This window comes from Haematobia irritans, chromosome 1 (assembly GCF_050003625.1).
Source record: "Haematobia irritans isolate KBUSLIRL chromosome 1, ASM5000362v1, whole genome shotgun sequence".
Classification (NCBI taxonomy): domain Eukaryota; kingdom Metazoa; phylum Arthropoda; class Insecta; order Diptera; family Muscidae; genus Haematobia; species Haematobia irritans.
Window position 1 is genome coordinate 194,320,676 of NC_134397.1, and position 21,874 is coordinate 194,342,549.

At 22.9% G+C, this 21,874-nt stretch overlaps 2 protein-coding genes across 10 annotated transcripts in view; both read left to right on the forward strand.

The window, feature by feature from the left end:
- Positions 1-21,874, forward strand: part of LOC142222327 (CUB and sushi domain-containing protein 3) — an 839,952-nt gene that overhangs the window by 519,427 nt on the left and 298,651 nt on the right. The gene's annotated exons all lie outside the window — the stretch shown is intronic.
- Positions 20,252-21,463, forward strand: LOC142242989 (uncharacterized). Its single transcript, XM_075314441.1, has one exon. It carries the CDS (start codon positions 20,708-20,710, stop codon positions 20,816-20,818), a length of 111 nt encoding a protein of 36 aa, XP_075170556.1. The 5' UTR covers positions 20,252-20,707; the 3' UTR covers positions 20,819-21,463.

Sequence of the window (21,874 nt, forward strand, 5' to 3'; positions counted from 1 at the left end):
AAAATTTTATTTCTATAGAAAATTTTGTCAAAATTTTATTACTATAGAAAATGTTGTCAAAATTTTATCGCTATAGAAAATTATGTCAAAATTTTATTACTATAGAAAATTATGTCAAAATTTTATTTCTATCGAAAATTTTGTCAAAATTTTATTTCTATAGAAAATTTTGTCAAAGTTTTATTACTATAGACAATTTTGTCAAAATTTTATGCCTATAGAAAATTTTGTCAAAATTTTATTTCTATAGTAATTTTTTTCAAGATTTTATTTCTATAGAAAATTTTGTCAAAATGTTATATCTATAGAAAACTTTGTCAAAATTTTATTACTATAGACAATTTTGTCAAAATTTTATTTCTATAGAAAATTTTGTCGAAATTTTAATACTATAGAAAATGTTGTCAAAATTTTATTCCTATAAAAAATTTTGTCAAAATAGACAATTTTGTAAAAATTTTATTTCTATGGAAAACTTTGTCAAAATTTTATTTCTATAGAATTTTTTCTCAAGATTTTATTTCTATAGAAAATTTTGTCAAGATTTTATTTTTATAGAAAATTTTGTCAAAATTTTATTTCTGTAGAAAATTTTGCCAAAATAGACATGTTTGTCAAAATTTTATTTCTATAGAATTTTTTGTCAAAATTTTATTTCTATAGAAGGTTTTGTCAAGATTTTATTTCTATAGAAAATTTTGTCAAAATTTTATTTCTGTAGAAAATTTTGTCAAAATTTTATTTCTATAGAAAATTTTGTCAAAATTTTATTTCTATAGAAAATTTTGTCAAAATTTTATTTCTATAGAAGATTTTGTCAAAATTTTATTACTATAGAAAATTTTGTCAAAATTTTATTTCTTACAAGATTTTGTCAAAATTGTATTTCTATAGGAAAGATTTTATTTCTATAGAAAATTTTGTCAAAATTTTACTTCTATAGAAAATTTTGTCAAAATAGACAATTTGTCAAAATTTTATTTCTGAAGAAAATTTTGTGAAAATTTTATTTCTATAAAAAATTTTGTCAAAATTTTATTACTATAGAAAATTTTGTCAAAATTTTATGCCTATAGAAAATGTTGTCTAAATTTTATACCTATAGAAAATTTTGTCAAAATTTTATTTCTATCGAAAATTTTGTCAAAATTTTATTTCTATAGAAAATTTTGTCAAAATTTTAGTTCTATCGAAAATTTTGTCAAAATTTTATTTCTATAGAAAATTTTGTCACAATTTTATTACTATAGAAAATCTTGTCAAAATTTTATTCCTATAGAAAATTTTGTCACAATATACAATTTTGTCAAAATTATAGTTCTATAGACAATTTTTTCAAAATTTTATTTCTATAGAAAAATTTTTGAAAATTGTATTTCTATAGAAAATTTGTCAAAATTTTAATTCTACAGAAAATTTTGACAAATTTTATCTCTACAGAAAATTTGGTCAAAATTTAATTTCTATAGAAAATTTTGTCAACATTTAATTTCTATACATAATTTTGTCAATTTTTTTTTTCTATAGAAAATTTTGTCAAAATAGACAATTTTGTTAAAATTTTATTTCTATAGAAAATTTTGTCAAAATAGACAATTTTGTCAAAATTTGACTTCTATAGAAAATTTTGTCAAAATTTTATTTCTATAGAAAATTTTGTCAAAATTTTATTTCTATAGAAAATTTTGTCAAAATAGACAATTTTGTTAAAATTTTATTTCTATAGAAAATTTTGTCAAAATTTTATTTCTATAGAAAATTTTGTCAAAATTTTATTACTATAGAAATTTTGTCAAAATTTTATGCCTATAGAAAATTTTGTCAAAATTTTATACCTATAGAAAATTTTGTCAAAATTTTATTTGTATAGAAAATTTTGTCAAAATTTTATTTCTATAGAAAATTTTGTCAAAATTTTATCGCTATAGAAAATTATGTCAAAATTTTATTACTATAGAAAATTATGTCAAAATTTTATTTCTATCGAAAATTTTGTCAAAATTTTATTTCTATAGAAAATTTTGTCAAAATTTTATTACTATAGAAAATTTTGTCAAAATTTTATTTCTATCGAAAATTTTGTCAAAATTTTATTTCTATAGAAAATTTTGTCAAAATTTTATTACTATAGAAAATTTTGTCAAAATTTTATCGCTATAGAAAATTATGTCAAAATTTTATTACTATAGAAAATTATGTCAAAATTTTATTTCTATCGAAAATTTTGTCAAAATTTTATTTCTATAGAAAATTTTGTCAAAGTTTTATTACTATAGACAATTTTGTCAAAATTTTATTTCTATAGAAAATTTTGTGAAAATTTTATTACTATAGAAAATTTTGTGAAAATTTTATTACTATAGAAAATTTTGTCAACATTTTATTCCTATAGAAAATTTTATTCCTATAGAAAATTTTGTCAAAATAGACAATTTTGTAAAAATTTTATTTCTATAAAAAATTTTGTCAAAATTTTATTCCTATAGTAATTTTTCTCAAGATTTTATTTCTATAGAAAATTTTGTCAAAATGTTATATCTATAGAAAATTTTGTCAAAATTTTATTACTATAGACAATTTTGTCAAAATTTTATTTCTATAGAAAATTTTGTCGAAATTTTATTACTATAGAAAATGTTGTCAAAATTTTATTCTTATAAAAAATTTTGTCAAAATAGACAATTTTGTAAAAATTTTATTTCTATAGAAATTTTTCTCAAGATTTTATTTCTATAGAAAATTTTGTCAAAATTTTATTTCTATAGAAAATTTTGTCCAAATTTTATTACTATAGACAATTTTGTCCAAATTTTATTACTATAGACAATTTTGTCAAAATTTTGTTTCTATAGAAAATTTTGTCAAAATTTTATCTCTACAGAAAATGTTGTCAAAATTTAATTTCTATAGAAAATTTTGTGAAAATTTTATTTCTATAGAAAATTTTGTCAAAATTTTATTTCTATAGAAAATTTTGTCCAAATTTTATTACTATAGACAATTTTGTCAAAATTTTATTTCTATAGAAAATTTTGTCAAAATTTTATCTCTACAGAAAATTTTGACAAAATTTGATTTCTATTGGAAAATTTGTTCAAAATTTTTTGTCAACATTAGTGTGTTAGTTCATATTTATATTATCGGATGGGAGTTATTTGATACCTGATTATTTATGTCTTCGTCCTTTAAATTTTCAATATAATAATATATCAATTAATGTTACATAAATAATTGCATTCGATTTTATATAACTTCTTAATACCCGTTTAAGGATATCTCTTGACATTCTATCTAATTTTTATTAGAAATTTTTGCTTACATGGCTTCTAACGAAGATTCATGGAATTTTATATGGCTTTCAATTATTATGATTGCACTTTTCAATTACAGCATTTATAAAATGTCCTTAATTGTTGCTCGACATGAACATATACACACACATTGTCCTTGCATAATTATCAATGTAATCATGTGCATATTTCACCTTCAATCTATGCATGTGCATCATAATGGAAACCAAGGCGTTTACTACAAATCACGTTATTGACACCTCATTAAGAAACACTTTCACTTCTAGGACATTTATGCACATTCACACACACACACACATTCTTTATACCACTCCCTGCCATATGAAAATAACCAATTCAAGCAATGGGGTTTTATGGGTGAATGAAATATGAGACATAGTAAATTTGTGAATGTGTATAATGAAATGGGTAGATGCAATTTCGATTATAATTTAGTTTTGAAAATTATTCCTCAAAATCAATTTCACAAAATGGAGATGCAAAAAATTTATATGATAAAATGATCAGTAAACATCCCATACGGAGAAATTTTTTCACAATAAATTTACTTTTTCATAAACATATGTACAGGGTGGCTGATATGTAACGTAACAAAGTAAAGCTCTATGCTTTTTTCATTGTTCAAAATTTTACTTTATTTATTGTTCAAAAGCAAAACTTGCCAGACACAAAATCAAATTTTAGAATCAGTTTAGATTTGTTCGAATTGGTTATCTTAGAAAAAAAATACAAAATTTTCTATAGAAATACAATTTTGACAAAAATTTCTATAGAAATAAAATTTTGACAGAATTTTCTATAGAAATAAAATTTTGACAAAATTTTCTATATAGAAATAACATTTTGACAAAATTTTCTATAGAAATGAAATTTTGACAAAATTTTCTATAGAAATAAAATTTTGACAATATTTTCTATAGAAATAAAATTTTGACAAAAATTTCTATATTAATAAAATATTGACAAAATTTTCCATAGAAGTAAAATATTGTCAAACTTTTCTATAGAAATAAAATTTTGACAAAAATTTTCTTTAGAAATAAAATTTTGACAAAATTTTCTATAGAAATACAATTTCGACAAAATTTTCTATTGGAATAATATTTTTACCATATTTTCTATAGAAATAATTTTTTTTTCCAAATTTTCTACAGAAATAAAGTTTTGACAAACTTTTCAATAAAAATACAAAATCTTCTATTGGAATAATATTTTTACCAAATTTTCTATAGAAATGGAATTTTGACAAAATTTGCTATAGAAATAATTTTTTTCCAAATTTTCTACAAAAATAAAGTTTTGACAAACTTGTCAATATAAATAAAATCGTGAAAAAGTGTTCTATAGACATAAAATTTGACAAAGTTTTCTATAGAAATAAAATTTTGACAAAATTTGCTATTGGAATAATATTTTTACCAAATTTTGTATAGAAATGGAATTTTGATAAAATTTTCAATAGAAATAATTTTTTTAGCCAAATTTTCTATAGAAATAGAGTTTTGTCAAACTTTTCTATATAAATAAAATTTTGACAAAAATTTTCTTTAGAAATAAAATTTTGACAAAATTTTCTATAGAAATACAATTTTGACAAAATTTTCTATTGGAATAATATTTTTACCATATATTCTATAGAAATAATTTTTTTTCCAAATTTTCTACAGAAATAAAATTTTGACAAAATTCTCTATAGAAATAAAATTTTATATAACAGAAATAGAAATAATAATAAATAGAAACAACATTTTGGTAAAATTTTCTATAGAAATTAAATTGACAAAATTTTCTATAGAATTACAATTTTGAAAAAATTTTCTATAGAAATAAAATCTTGAAAAAATGTTCTATAGAAATAAAATGTAGACAAAGTTTTCTATAGAAATAAAATTTTGACAAAATTTTCTATTGGAATAATATTTTTACCAAATTTTCTATAGAAATGGACTTTTGATAAAATTTTCTATAGAAATATTTTTTTTTCCAAATTTTCTACAGAAATAAAGTTTTGGCAAACTTTTCTATATAAATACAATTTTGACAAAAATTTTCTTCAGAAATAACATTTTGACAAAATTTTCTATATAAATAAAATTTTATATAGAAACAAAACTTTGGCAAAATTTTCTGTAGAAATTAAATTGACAAAATTTTCTATAGAATTAAAATTTTGACAAAATTGTCTATGGAATTAAAATTTGGATAAAATTTTCTATAGAAATAAAATTTTGATAAAATTTTCTACAGAAATAAAATGTTGACAAACTTTTTTAGATAAATAAAATTTTAACAAAATTTTCTATAGAAATAAAATGTTTGACAATATTATAAAAGTGGAAATTTTCCCTTAGTGGTGCAAGCTAAAAATATTTAAAACTTCGACTCATTTATAATTCAAGGGATATTCATGCCTCCACATAAAGTATCACTATTTGGAAAGACTGTAAAATAATAAATAAACTTCTAAAATAAATTAATAAATCACTTCTTTCGAAGAAATATTTTTTTCATAATAACCACAAAAAGATGATCAAAAACTGAAAAAAATTTTTTTTTGGTAAAATTTTCTTCACATTTTGGTAGATAGATTTTTGGCTCGAGCGGCAACCGTGATTATAGGCCGCAAGCTGGTGTTTCAAATATTTCATATTTTTTTTAATTTTAAATTATTACTGATTTTTCACAGTAGCACCTATTTCTTTAAATTTTTTATACCCTCCACCATAGGATGGGGGTATATTAACTTTGTCATTCCGTTTGTAACACATCGAAATATTGCTCTAAGACCCTATAAAGTATATATATTCTGGGTCGTGGTGAAATTCTGAGTCGATCTGAGCATGTCCGTCCGTCCGTCCGTCTGTTGAAATCACGCTAACTTCCGAACGAAACAAGCTATCGACTTGAGGTCGGATGGTATTGCAAATGGGCCATATCGGTCCACTTTTACGTATAGCCCCCATATAAACCGATCCCCCGATTTGACTTGCCGAGCCTCTAAGAGAAGCAAATTTCATCCGATCCGACTGAAATTTGGTACATGGTGTTGGTATATGGTCTCTAACAACCATGCAAAAATTGGTCCACATAGGTCCATAATTATATATAGCCCCCATATAAACCGATCACCAGATTTGACCTCCGGAGCCTCTTGGAAGACCAAAATTCATCTGATTCAGTTAAAATTTGGTACGTGGCCTCAAACACCCATGCAAAAATTGGTCGAAATCGGTCCATAATTATATGTAGGCCCCATATAAACCGATCCCCAGATTTGACCTCCGGAGCCCTTTGGAAGAGCAAAATTCATCCGATTTGGTTTTGGACCTGTCTCATTCAAACGTAATTTTTTAAATTCTCTACATAAACAATGAACCCCCAAAGGCTTTAGGCGTTTAAAAATAAAATTTCCTATTTGATTTAAGAGAAGTGTTCCAATTGTCTGTAAGGATAAAGTGATTAGGAGTAGCGTTTCTGACTCTTGTCCCCAAATTGGGATGTCCCCAAAAATCCCCAATTTAAAGTCATGCATTGCTAGATATGCTCATCACCAGATGAGTCTCCATGGTCTTGAACGTCGATAAGATTTTGTTTGCTAAGCGGGCATGCTAAACATTTTGTACTGGCTGATCTCTTTCATAAGTTAAAAAGCCAAAGGCCTTCACCAAAAGGAAAAAAAGTACATTTTGCCTTAAAAAAAGTACTTTTTGTAATTAGATTCAGTACAATTTCAAGAATGCTATTTATCATCTCTGTTTTAATATCAAAGTAGTATAGAAATCAACAAATTATATGAAATTCAAAACTTGTGATAGACTTGAGCATCGGCATCTGTCATGTAATAGGTCCGTTAGTGGCAATTTTTGAATTCCATCACGAATAACTTTATTTCTGAATGCAATAGATCAAAATACTTTTATAAGCGCCTAAACAATAAAATGAACTGTAACTGGAACAAATCATTCAGCTATAAGATGAGCGATTTACAAATTATAGAAAACTGATAGCCACCCAGTAGTACTTTAAAACGTTATTCGTAAACGCCTCTTCTTGGCTTCGTGACCAACTTTTTTCCCGCTTTTCCCATTTCCTTTTAATGTAGCCATTTAGAAAGTAACATTAAATTCAATGTAATTAATTTAAATTTAATAAAGAAACCACAATGCATCGTTTTACACCCACTGTGACCAAAGGAACTTACACATTCTGGTATCTCTAACCATCCATGTAGGCGTTGACCAAGTCTCTTGAAACTAAATGGAAAATTTGAACAATGTAACCAATGTAGCCAATGTAATGACATTACCAACAGCATCTGAAATTGATGCTGTGATAATGAGATAGGAGAGAAAAAATCACTGAAGCAAATCACACCACAGTAACAGTAACAGAAACATCTACAAATAACTCGCATGTTGCAAAAGGGGGATAGGGGAAGAAACAAATGACCTTTAATTACAACTCTGGTATGAGTCGGACATCGTTTATAGTCACAGTGACACATCTCATTAGGGTTGTTGGTCATATATCAAAACCAATCTATTTAATCCATGGGACAAATAGACAAAAACCAACAATGACCCAACACACAGACAAACTCACACGCGCACTCATTCTCCCATTGAAATACAAATAGCCCAAATTGAGCATTCTCATTGCATTGTGGTGAGTGAGAGAGTGAAGTGAATTGAAGTTTGTCCCTTTTGAGTGAGTTCTCTTAGATCCTAATGAATATCTATTGTGTTTGAATGGGTTTATGTGTAACAAAGAAACGTAAAATGATTGGGGGGTCATTTTAAATTTGTTCTCATAGATGGAGGAATAAGGTGACAAAGACCAAAGATTAGAGATTTAGGAAGATAGGAAATTAGCTACTGCGGAGATCGAACCATTTACCGAATTAGTTTAATACTCGAACCAAACGCGTATACGACAAGTATTGACATAGCATTAAAATGCAAATAAAAAGAAATTAAGTGCACGAAATAAATTTCCATAAAGGTGAAAATGTAATTTTTTTGTTGTTGCCTAAAATTTAACATTGTTTCATTAAGAAAATTTAATTTTTCATAAAAAAAAAAACAAAAACCACTAAAAAATTTAAAACATGTATTGAACTAACATGGTAAATGCAACATTTGGTACAACGCAAGCCAATTTCCTATCTTCCTTTATTGTCTTTGACAAAGACTGCGTAGATCGATAAAAGTGAACCCTATATGGCCCATATTTTAGTTCATGGAATTCATATGTTTTGAGAAATTGTTTGTGTATGATTGTTAAATGAACTAAAACAAGATAAAAAAATTATACACAAATGAAGAATAAAGATTTACTAAATTCGTTTCTCGCACAAATTAGTTGAGAATTTCTTAAAATTTTTAAATTTTACCAATAATGTTCCCATCACGAACTCCGTATGATAATAGAGACATTTTTGCAATTTTGAACTCGAATTTTTTCCTTCAAACTTCGAAATTTTCTTTAACAATGACAAAAAAAATAATTTTTGTCTTATACATCTTCTTGAATTTGTCGAAAAGTATTTACTTATTTTTGTGAAATTGGCGCGAAATCTGCGTTTTTGACAGTTTGGTTAAATTTTTCTAAAATTAACTACAATTTTTCTTCCTGCTGGGTTCACTGTTTTTGAGTGTGATTTTGGAGTCTAGACCATGCACAAAAAAATTCTGATTCAATCAAGAAATTAATTGATCCAATTAATTTTTTATTTGAAATGTCTTCAATCACAGAAATTCAAAAATGAATTGATCCAATTAAAAAATTAATTGATACTATTAATTTTTGTGATTGATATTTGTTTCAATTAAAAAATTTATTGAATCAATAACATGTTTAATTGAATATTTTTTAAGACTCAATTAAGACTTTAATTGGAAACAATTTTGTGAATTTTTTTTCTGTGTGGACTTCAAGACTCAATTAAGACTTTAATTGGAAACAGTTTTGTGAATTTTTTTTTTTCTGTGTGGACTTCAAGATTTTTAGCGAGACTGCTAATATCAGTGGGACTGCTAATATCAGTCTCACTAAATTACTTATTATTACTTCTAAGTTTCCTTTATCCCAGGTGAGTCAGCGATGGTCCGAATGATAATTTTTTAGGTTTTCAATATTCGAAGACCATCTAGGTTATTAATTTCAAAGACACCCCCTATTTATGAAATACTGCTAAATACAATGCCTAATTTTTCTTAACCTCAGAATTTTAATATTTTTACACAAATACGCCCTTTGATTAACTCGCGAAGTATTACGCTAATATTTTGCATTTCCTTATGAATGTATTATAAATGAATTGTTGATTTTTTTAAAGTTTTGAACAAAATAAAATGTTAATCTACGAAGAAAAGGCTAATCAGTCTTAATACTCAGCATAAGGCAAATGATGCTATTATGTAAAGTTTCCTCTGCACTTTGTTAAAGTTCTTGGGTTTTTTTATTCCAAGAATAATGTGTGTGTTTTTGTTTCGTTTCTTTTCACGTTTCCTTCAATCTTTAGCTAAACTGTCACAATTTCTGGGAAGTATGGAAATGATGTTTAAACTGGCAACGAATCGTAACCTCGTATTCAAGTACATAGTTGCGTTATCAATAGGGTTATTCAATAAAACATAGTACATTTGCCTTTGTTACAGGGTGGTTGATGTGTAATGAAACAAAGTAAAGCGCTGTATATTTTTATTTTATTTATATTTTTTAATTTTATTGTTCAAGAGCACATAAATCGGAGATAGCATCCAATTTTACAATCAGTTGAGATTTGTTCACATTGGCTACCTTTGGCACGAACGACGATAAACGCCGATAAAGCCGGCACATGATATACGAAAGTGGATCCGTCTTATCTTGGCATATTAACGGCAAAGTGTCATCTTAAGATGATCAACGCTTTGATATTTGTTTAGTGTCAAATGTACTCTTTAACATGCCCCAACAGATTGGGTTCCTACTGGCGCCAAAAATAATCTACCAAAATTCGAAGAAAATTTTACTAAATTAACAAAAAATCATATTTTGAAATTTTTGATAAAATTTTTTTGGATAGTATGATTTTTTTTTTTGGGTGCCCATATATCCCTTGAATTGAGATTTTATTTCTATAGAAAATTTTTTGTCAAAATTTTATTTCTATAGAAAATTTTGCCAAAATTTTTATTTTTATAGAAAATTTTGTCAAAGTTATATTTCTATAGAAAATGTTACCAAACTTTTATTTCTATAGAAAATTTTGTCAAAATTGTAATTCTATTGAGCATTTTGTATACATTTTATTTCTATAGAAAATTTTGTCAAAATTGTATTTCTATAGAAAATGTTGTCAAAATTTTATTTCTATAGAAAATTTTGTCAAAATTTTATTTCTATAGAAAATTTTGTCAAAATTTTATTTCTATAGAACATTTTGTTTACATCTTATTTCTATAGAAAATTTTGTCAAAATTGTAATGCTATAAAAAATTTTGCCAAAATTTTATTTCTGTAGAAAATTTTGTCAAAATTCTATTTCAACAGAAATTTTCGTCAAAATTTTATTTCTATAGAAAATGTTGTCAAAATTTTATTTAAATAAAATTCTTTATATTTATTTTATTTAAACTGAAAAAGATCGAACAAGAAACAAAATAAATCAATTTAAAATTTTATTTCGATAGCAATTTTTTTGACAAAATTTTATTTCTATAGCAAATTTTTGACAAATTTTTTTTTCTATAGAAAATTTTGTCAAAATTTTATTTCTATAGAAAATTTTGCCAAAATTTTATTTCTTTAGAAAATTTTGCCAAAATTTTATTTTTATAGAAATTTTTCTCAAAATTTTATTTCTCAAATTTTATCAAAATTTCATTTCTATAAACAATTTTATTTCTATAGAAAATTTTGTCAAAATTTTATTTCTATAGAAAATTTTGTAAAAATTTTATTTCTATAGAAAATTTTGTCAAAATTTTATTTCTATAGAAATATTTTATTTCTGTTGAACATTTTGTTTACATCTTATTTCTATAGAACATTTTGTCAAAATTTTATTTCTATAGAAAATTTTGTCAAAATTGTAATGCTATAAAAAATTTTGCCAAAATTTTATTTCTGTAGAAAATTTTGTCAAAATTCTATTTCAACAGAAATTTTTGTCAAAATTTTATTTCTATAGAAAATTTTGTCAAAATTTTATTTCTATAAAAAATTTTTGACAATATCATATTTCTATAGAAAATTTTTGTCAAAATTTTATTTCTATAGAAAATTTTTTGACAAAATTTTATTTCTATAGAAAATTTTTTGACAAAATTTTATTTCTATAGAAAATTTTGTCATAATTTTATTTCTATAGAAAATTTTGTCAAAATTTTATTTCCATAGAAAATTTTGTCAAAATTTTATTTGTATAGAACATTTTGCCAAAATTGTAATGCTATAAACAATTTTGCCAAAATTGTATGTCAGTAGAAAATTTTGTCAAAATTCTATTTCAACAGAAATTTTTGTCAAAATTTTATTTCTATAGAAAATTTTGTCAAAATTTTATTTCTATAGAAAAATTTTTGACAAAATTTTATTTCTATAGAAGATTTTTCGACAAAATTTTATTTCTATAGAAAATTTTATTTTTATAGAAAATTTTGTCAAAATTTTATTTCTATAGAAAATTTTGTCAAAATTTTATTTCTATAGAAAATTTGTCAAAATTGTATTTCTACAGAAAATTTTTTGTCAACATTTTATATCTATAGAAAATTGATGTACCTTTTAGTTGGAGAGGTATATTTTGCAAAATCTACCAAAACATTAAGAATTCTACCAAACAGTAAACAAAACAGTCAAAATATTATTTCTATAGAAAATTTTGTCAAAATTGTAATGCTATAAAAAATTTTGCCAAAATTTTATTTCTGTAGAAAATTTTGTCAAAATTCTATTTCAACAGAATTTTTTGTCAAAATTTTATTTCTATAGAAAATTTTGTCAAAATTTTATTTAAATAAAATTCTTTATATTTATTTTATTTAAACTGAAAACGATCGAACAAGAAACAAAATAAATCAAGTTAAGATTTTATTTCGATAGAAATTTTTTGACAAAATTTTATTTCTATAGCAAATTTTTGACAAAATTTTATTTCTATAGGAAATGTTGTCAAAATTTTATTTCTATAGAAAATTTTGTCAAAATTTTAGTTCTATAGAAAATTTTGCCAAAATTTTATTTTTATAGAAATTTTTCTCAAAATTTTATTTCTCAAATTTTATCAAAATTTCATTTCTATAAACAATTTTATTTCTATAGAAAATTTTGTCAAAATTTTATTTCTATAGAAAATGTTGTCAAAATTTTATTTCTATAGAAAATTTTGTCACAATTGTAATGCTATAAAAAATTTTGCCAAAATTTTATTTCTGTAGAAAATTTTGTCAATATTCTATTTCAACAGAAATTTTTGTGAAAATTTTATTTCTATAGAAAATTTTGTCAAAATTTTATTTTTATAGAAAAATTTTTTGACAAAATTTTATTTCTATAGAAAATTTTTTGTCACAATTTTATTTCTATAGAAAATTTTGTCAAAACTGTATTTCTATAGAAAATTTTGTCAAATTTTTATTTCTATAGAAAATTTTGTCAGAATTTTATTTCTATAGAAAATTTTGTAAAAATTTTATTTCTATAGAAAATATTGTCAAAATTTTATTTCTATAAAAAAATTTTATTTCTATTGAACATTTTGTTTACATCTTATTTCTATAGAACATTTTGTCAAAATTTTATTTCTATAGAACATTTTGTCAAAATTTTATTTCTATAGAAAATTTTGTCAAAATTGTAATGCTATAAAAAATTTTGCCAAAATTTTATTTCTGTAGAAAATTTTGTTAAAATTCTATTTCAACAGAAATTTTTGTCAAAATTTTATTTCTATAAAAAAAATTTTGACAATATCTTATTTCTATAGAAAATGTTTGTCAAAATTTTATTTCTATAGAAAATTTTTTGACAAAATTTTATTTCTATAGAAAATTTTGTCATAATTTTATTTCTATAGAAAATTTTGTCAAAATTTTATTTCCATAGAACAGTTTGTCAAAATTTTATTTTGATAGAAAATTTTGTCAAAATTGTAATGCTATGAAAAATTTTGCCAAAGTTTTATTTCTGTAGAAAATTTTGTCAAAATTCTATTTCAACAGAAATTTTTGTAAAAATTTTATTTCTATAGAAAAATTTTTGACAAAATTGTATTTCTATAGAAAAATTTTTGACAAAATTGTATTTCTATAGAAAATTTTTTGTCTACATTTTATATCTATAGAAAATTGATGTATCTTTTAGTTGGAGAGGTATATTTTGCAAAATCTACTAAAACATAAAGAATTCTATTTCTTTAGAAAATTTTGTCAAAATTTTATTTCTATAGAAAATTTTCTTAAAATTTTATTTCTATAGAAAATTTTGTTAAAATTTTATTTCTATAGAAAATTGATGTACCTTTTAGTTGGAGAGGTATATTTTGCAAAATCTACCAAAACATAAAGAATGCTACCAATCTACCAAACAGTAAACAATCTACCATTTTTGGTAGAATTCTACCAAAATTCTATTTCAACAGAAATTTTTGTCAAAATTTTATTTCTATAGAAAATTTTGTCAAAATTTGATTTCTATAAAAAAATTTTTTGACAATATCATATTTCTATAGAAAATTTTTGTCAAAATTTTATTTCTATACAAAAATTTTTGACAAAATTTTATTTCTATAGAAAATTTTTTGACAAAATGTTATTTCTATAGAAAAATTTGTCATAATTTTATTTCTATAGAAAATTTTGTCAAAATTTTATTTCCATAGAAAATTTTGTCAAAATTTTATTTGTATAGAAAATTTTGCCAAAATTGTAATGCTATAAACAATTTTGCCAAAATTGTATGTCTGTAGAAAATTTTGTCAAAATTCTATTTCAACAGAAATTTTTGTCAAAATTTTATTTCTATAGAAAAATTTTTGACAAAATTTTATTTCTATAGAAGATTTTTCGACAAAATTTTATTTCTATAGAAAATTTTATTTTTATAGAAAATTTTGTCAAAATTTTATTTCTATAGAAAATTTTGTCAAAATTTTATTTCTATAGAAAATTTGTCAAAATTGTATTTCTACAGAAAATTTTTTGTCAACATTTTATATCTATAGAAAATTGAAAAATCTTATTTGGAGAGGTATATTTTGCAAAATCTACCAAAACATTAAGAATTCTACCAAACAGTAAACAAAACAGTCAAAATTTTATTTCTATAGAAAATTTTGTCAAAATTGTAATGCTATAAAAAATTTTGCCAAAATTTTATTTCTGTAGAAAATTTTGTCAAAATTCTATTTCAACAGAAATTTTTGTCAAAATTTTATTTCTATAGAAAATTTTGTCAAAATTTTATTTAAATAAAATTCTTTATATTTATTTTATTTAAACTGAAAAAGATCGAACAAGAAACAAAATAAATCAAGTTAAGATTTTATTTCGATAGAAATTTTTTGACAAAATTTTATTTCTATAGCAAATTTTTGACAAAATTTTATTTCTATAGGAAATGTTGTCAAAATTTTATTTCTATAGAAAATTTTGTCAAAATTTTAGTTCTATAGAAAATTTTGCCAAAATTTTATTTTTATAGAAATTTTTCTCAAAATTTTATTTCTCAAATTTTATCAAAATTTCATTTCTATAAACAATTTTATTTCTATAGAAAATTTTGTCAAAATTTTATTTCTATAGAAAATGTTGTCAAAATTTTATTTCTATAGAAAATTTTGTCACAATTGTAATGCTATAAAAAATTTTGCCAAAATTTTATTTCTGTAGAAAATTTTGTCAATATTCTATTTCAACAGAAATTTTTGTGAAAATTTTATTTCTATAGAAAATTTTGTCAAAATTTTATTTTTATAGAAAAATTTTTTGACAAAATTTTATTTCTATAGAAAATTTTTTGTCACAATTTTATTTCTATAGAAAATTTTGTCAAAACTGTATTTCTATAGAAAATTTTGTCAAATTTTTATTTCTATAGAAAATTTTGTCAGAATTTTATTTCTATAGAAAATTTTGTAAAAATTTTATTTCTATAGAAAATTTTGTCAAAATTTTATTTCTATAGAACATTTTGTCAAAATTTTATTTCTATAGAAAATTTTGTCAAAATTGTAATGCTATAAAAAATTTTGCCAAAATTTTATTTCTGTAGAAAATTTTGTTAAAATTCTATTTCAACAGAAATTTTTGTCAAAATTGTATTTCTATAAAAAAAAATTTTGACAATATCTTATTTCTATAGAAAATGTTTGTCAAAATTTTATTTCTATAGAAAATGTTTTGACAAAATTTTATTTCTATAGAAAATTTTGTCATAATTTTATTTCTATAGAAAATTTTGTCAAAATTTTATTTCCATAGAACAGTTTGTCAAAATTTTATTTTGATAGAAAATTTTGTCAAAATTCTAATGCTATGAAAAATTTTGCCAAAGTTTTATTTCTGTAGAAAATTTTGTCAAAATTCTATTTCAACAGAAATTTTTGTAAAAATTTTATTTCTATAGAAAAATTTTTGACAAAATTGTATTTCTATAGAAAAATTTTTGACAAAATTGTATTTCTATAGAAAATTTTTTGTCTACATTTTATATCTATAGAAAATTGATGTATCTTTTAGTTGGAGAGGTATATTTTGCAAAATCTACTAAAACATAAAGAATTCTATTTCTTTAGAAAATTTTGTCAAAATTTTATTTCTATAGAAAATTTTCTTAAAATTTTATTTCTATAGAAAATTTTGTTAAAATTTTATTTCTATAGAAAATTGATGTACCTTTTAGTTGGAGAGGTATATTTTGCAAAATCTACCAAAACATAAAGAATGCTACCAATCTACCAAACAGTAAACAATCTACCATTTTTGGTAGAATTCTACCAAAATTCTATTTCAACAGAAATTTTTGTCAAAATTTTATTTCTATAGAAAATTTTGTCAAAATTTGATTTCTATAAAAAAATTTTTTGACAATATCATATTTCTATAGAAAATTTTTGTCAAAATTTTATTTCTATACAAAAATTTTTGACAAAATTTTATTTCTATAGAAAATTTTTTGACAAAATTTTATTTCTATAGAAAATTTTGTCATAATTTTATTTCTATAGAAAATTTTGTCAAAATTTTATTTCCATAGAAAATTTTGTCAAAATTTTATTTGTATAGAAAATTTTGCCAAAATTGTAATGCTATAAACAATTTTGCCAAAATTGTATGTCTGTAGAAAATTTTGTCAAAATTCTATTTCAACAGAAATTTTTGTCAAAATTTTATTTCTATAGAAAAATTTTTGACAAAATTTTATTTCTATAGAAGATTTTTCGACAAAATTTTATTTCTATAGAAAATTTTATTTTTATAGAAAATTTTGTCAAAATTTTATTTCTATAGAAAATTTTGTCAAAATTTTATTTCTATAGAAAATTTGTCAAAATTGTATTTCTACAGAAAATTTTTTGTCAACATTTTATATCTATCAAAATTTTATTTCTATAGAAAATTTTGTCAAAATTGTAATGCTATAAAAAATTTTGCCAAAATTTTATTTCTGTAGAAAATTTTGTCAAAATTCTATTTCAACAGAAATTTTTGTCAAAATTTTATTTCTATAGAAAATTTTGTCAAAATTTTATTTAAATAAAATTCTTTATATTTATTTTATTTAAACTGAAAAAGATCGAACAAGAAACAAAATAAATCAAGTAAAGATTTTATTTCGATAGAAATTTTTTGACAAAATTTTATTTCTATAGCAAATTTTTGACAAAATTTTATTTCTATAGGAAATGTTGTCAAAATTTTATTTCTATAGAAAATTTTGTCAAAATTTTAGTTCTATAGAAAATTTTGCCAAAATTTTATTTTTATAGAAATTTTTCTCAAAATTTTATTTCTCAAATTTTATCAAAATTTCATTTCTATAAACAATTTTATTTCTATAGAAAATTTTGTCAAAATTTTATTTCTATAGAAAATGTTGTCAAAATTTTATTTCTATAGAAAATTTTGTCACAATTGTAATGCTATAAAAAATTTTGCCAAAATTTTATTTCTGTAGAAAATTTTGTCAATATTCTATTTCAACAGAAATTTTTGTGAAAATTTTATTTCTATAGAAAATTTTGTCAAAATTTTATTTTTATAGAAAAATTTTTTGACAAAATTTTATTTCTATAGAAAATTTTTTGTCACAATTTTATTTCTATAGAAAATTTTGTCAAAACTGTATTTCTATAGAAAATTTTGTCAAATTTTTATTTCTATAGAAAATTTTGTCAGAATTTTATTTCTATAGAAAATTTTGTAAAAATTTTATTTCTATAGAAAATTTTGTCAAAATTTTATTTCTATAGAACATTTTGTCAAAATTTTATTTCTATAGAAAATTTTGTCAAAATTGTAATGCTATAAAAAATTTTGCCAAAATTTTATTTCTGTAGAAAATTTTGTTAAAATTCTATTTCAACAGAAATTTTTGTCAAAATTGTATTTCTATAAAAAAAAATTTTGACAATATCTTATTTCTATAGAAAATGTTTGTCAAAATTTTATTTCTATAGAAAATGTTTTGACAAAATTTTATTTCTATAGATAATTTTGTCATAATTGTATTTCTATAGAAAATTTTGTCAAAATTTTATTTCCATAGAACAGTTTGTCAAAATTTTATTTTGATAGAAAATTTTGTCAAAATTGTAATGCTATGAAAAATTTTGCCAAAGTTTTATTTCTGTAGAAAATTTTGTCAAAATTCTATTTCAACAGAAATTTTTGTAAAAATTTTATTTCTATAGAAAAATTTTTGACAAAATTGTATTTCTATAGAAAAATTTTTGACAAAATTGTATTTCTATAGAAAATTTTTTGTCTACATTTTATATCTATAGAAAATTGATGTACCTTTTAGTTGGAGAGGTATATTTTGCAAAATCTACTAAAACATAAAGAATTCTATTTCTTTAGGAAATTTTGTCAAAATTTTATTTCTATAGAAAATTTTCTTAAAATTTTATTTCTATAGAAAATTTTGTTAAAATTTTATTTCTATAGAAAATTGATGTACCTTTTAGTTGGAGAGGTATATTTTGCAAAATCTACCAAAACATAAAGAATGCTACCAATCTACCAAACAGTAAACAATCTACCATTTTTGGTAGAATTCTACCAGCTGTGAAAACCGCGATTGGTATCCGGAGATTTTGGTGGAACCTGCTGGTCTCTGTGACAAGTAAACCCGATCATTTTGTTTGTTCACAAAACTACTCAATTTGGAATGACTCCTCATCGGAGAAAACAAAATTCGTTAACTGGCCACATTCGTGCAAACGAAGCTCGTGCACTTTTTCAAACTTGAAGGTAGTTTTTCAATTTGTGTTGCATTCGATCTCGCGATATTCTCAGCTTACTAGCACATTTTCCATCTTATTTCCAAACTTTTTCCAAACCATTCTCCAAACTTATTTTGGCCATATCTCTTTAAATAATTCTTTGCCACCCTTCAAAAACTCAAAATTTCGATGGAAATCCTAAATAATTCAAATTTTTATATGAAAAGCTTTATTGACCATATCTCCTTCAATCAAATTTTTATATGAAAAAAAATATCTCCTTAAATATACGTCCTAGATCGAAAAGGACTTTAATTCGTGAAAAATGTCAAATGGTTGTCACGGATTGTTATCGCAGTCATCTGGAGTCGACGACAAGTCACTTTTTGTATTCGTGGCATTGGAATCACCACATCTACAATTTCTCCATGTTTTTGTAGATCTTCTAAATGAATTATCATGCCTCCTCCTTATCATAATATAACATGGTTAATTGGAAAAATATCCAATTAACATTTTAATTTAATTTAAAAATAAATAAATTTTAGTTGATTAAAAAAGAAATTAATCAAAACAAAAATCGATCACAAAAAATTATTTTAACAATTAATTTTTTAATTAGATCAATTACTTTTTTATTTGGTGTTGGTAATTTATAGTATAATTTCTGTGATTGATGAATTCTCAATCAAAATTTAATTGCATCAATTAATTTCGTGTTTGAAGAGAAAAATTACATTTTGCTTCTTGGTTGGTGGAAATAGTTCATCAATGGGAACCCTTTGTAGCTCAACACTCCATTTTTCTCTATGATGTATTGCTTTAGCAACAACAACGACCATTGACATGAAGTGCAAGAACATTGAGAAAAGTCTCTGTACTGATGCGATTGTGGTTTGTGGTTATGACTTTGACATGTAATGTGCTGGAGATTCGTGTGACCACATAACAATACCATTGTTGACCTATAGATGGTGTTGACAATGATGTGTGATGTTTTGTTTTTTTGCACTTTGCTTTTGTGGTTGGCACTCAAAAAGGACGACATAGTATGATGATTTGAGTCCCATGGCTTTACAATGATTGGCATAAATCCCCATAATGTTGAACTATCAAGCGGATGTGAAAATTGTAAGCCTGATTGATGTATAGCAGCATCGATGTCTCTGGCATTTAAATATTTCTTTGCAAGAATAGGGCCACTAAGCACTGAAAAAAAAAACGTGCCTGTATCTAAAGATTTTTGTTTTATTTACGAGCTTAACAACATGAAATATTAATTGTAAGGCAATGTTACTTGAAGCTAAGACTCAGTAGAATTTTCATTTGTCAGAATAACTATTGCAAATAAAGCAAACATTAAATATAAAATATTTCCAATTTTGCAATCAACATTTCATTTCATTTTGTTTTCGAAATTATAACCTATAATTTATATTTGCAGTAATCGTTTTAAGCTAAAACATAACCATCTCCAGTAACAATCCTCTTGTCGAAAAATAATATACAAATCTTTAAAGTGAAAAACCTAACGGATTAAATTGAAATAATTGAAAGACAACAAATTATAAAGTGAATTTATTGAACGACATTAAAATATCAATTAAATTGAAATAAATAAATCAACAACAATTAAAGTGAAGAATAATAACATCAATAATAAGCTGACATCTCAACGATAACAAATACATCTACATCAAATATCTACAACATTCCTCTGTACAAAAGAGGATAACATTAACTACCCATCATTAGATAAACATTTGAAAACTCTTTGTATACAATTACTTGTGTTTTGAGAGAGAGAAGAGAAAACAATAGAAATTTCACAATAAGCCACTGCTTGACGAGAAACAGAGAGAGAGTTTGGCTTATTAGAAATTAACTTGTGAATATTTTCACATTGCTGTAATTGTCTCTTGTTTGAGTCTCTCACCTTTGCTGTTGTTTAAACACCACCTGTATGAGTAATAGCGCCATGGTTGCCGTTGCCATTTGCTGTATTCTGGTCTTGCTGGCCGTTTTCATTATTATCATCATAGTGGTGGGCCAGACAATGGGAGAGCCTAAGTGAGATAAACTCCAGCTGGGACCTGGTAATTTCCCAGATGGATAACAAAGGCCTACCGAATGTTAATACATCTCGTTAAATACCACCACACCAATCATCAACGCCACCAACACCACCACCTCCGCCCCCTCATTAATCGAGCATCAAGAGTCCAGAATTCCCCTTACTAGAGAAATCATAAAGAGAAAAACAAATCCAAGACATAGAATGTTTAAAGAATCATTACAAATCCCTAACATTTGAGATATTAAAACTCATACTAGAAACCAAAGAGAGAGAGAGAGAGCGAGAAAGGGAAGGTGAACACATAATAATCTTGCCAAATATTCAATATGGTTATCAATATTTCTTTTATTCAATGGGTATAACGATAAAATAATGAAAATAAATAACAAATAAAATAAATTCTGAATCCCATCGTGTCAGTATCAAATTGGCTGTGATGTCTAATTTTTTTGTTTATAAAAAAATCAACAACAACAACAATAACAATATATAGAATCCATATTAAAACGAAACCAAATCAACAACATCAAGAGGCATAACATCAATTTAAAAACAAAACAATTAAACATAAAAAATACCCTATTTAGTAGATATTAACTAAATATATATATTTTGATGGACTAGATGTATTATTTGAAAAAGCAAAAAAAAAAAAAAAGAATTTAAACAAAAGTTTTAGCCAAACCAAACAAACAATAATTTTTTGTCATTTTGATATAAAGTCAATGTAACCAGAGTTATAAATTGAGAATTTTTACATACGTATTTTACATAGTGAGACATACAAATTTTAATCGCATTAATCTTTTATAAATGTGTGAGTGTATTGTTTTAGTTAATAAGTGTTAACAAATTGAAAATATATATATATATGGAATATATACAAAAAAAGAAATTAAAACCCAAAAAAAATCTAAAATAATGTAACCCAATTAACAAATTGAAAATATATATGGAATATATACAAAAAAAAAAGAAAAATTAAATATAAAACTACAGCAAAAAATCCAAAATAATGTAACCCTAATTATTCCGTATAAAGACAAAATAAAA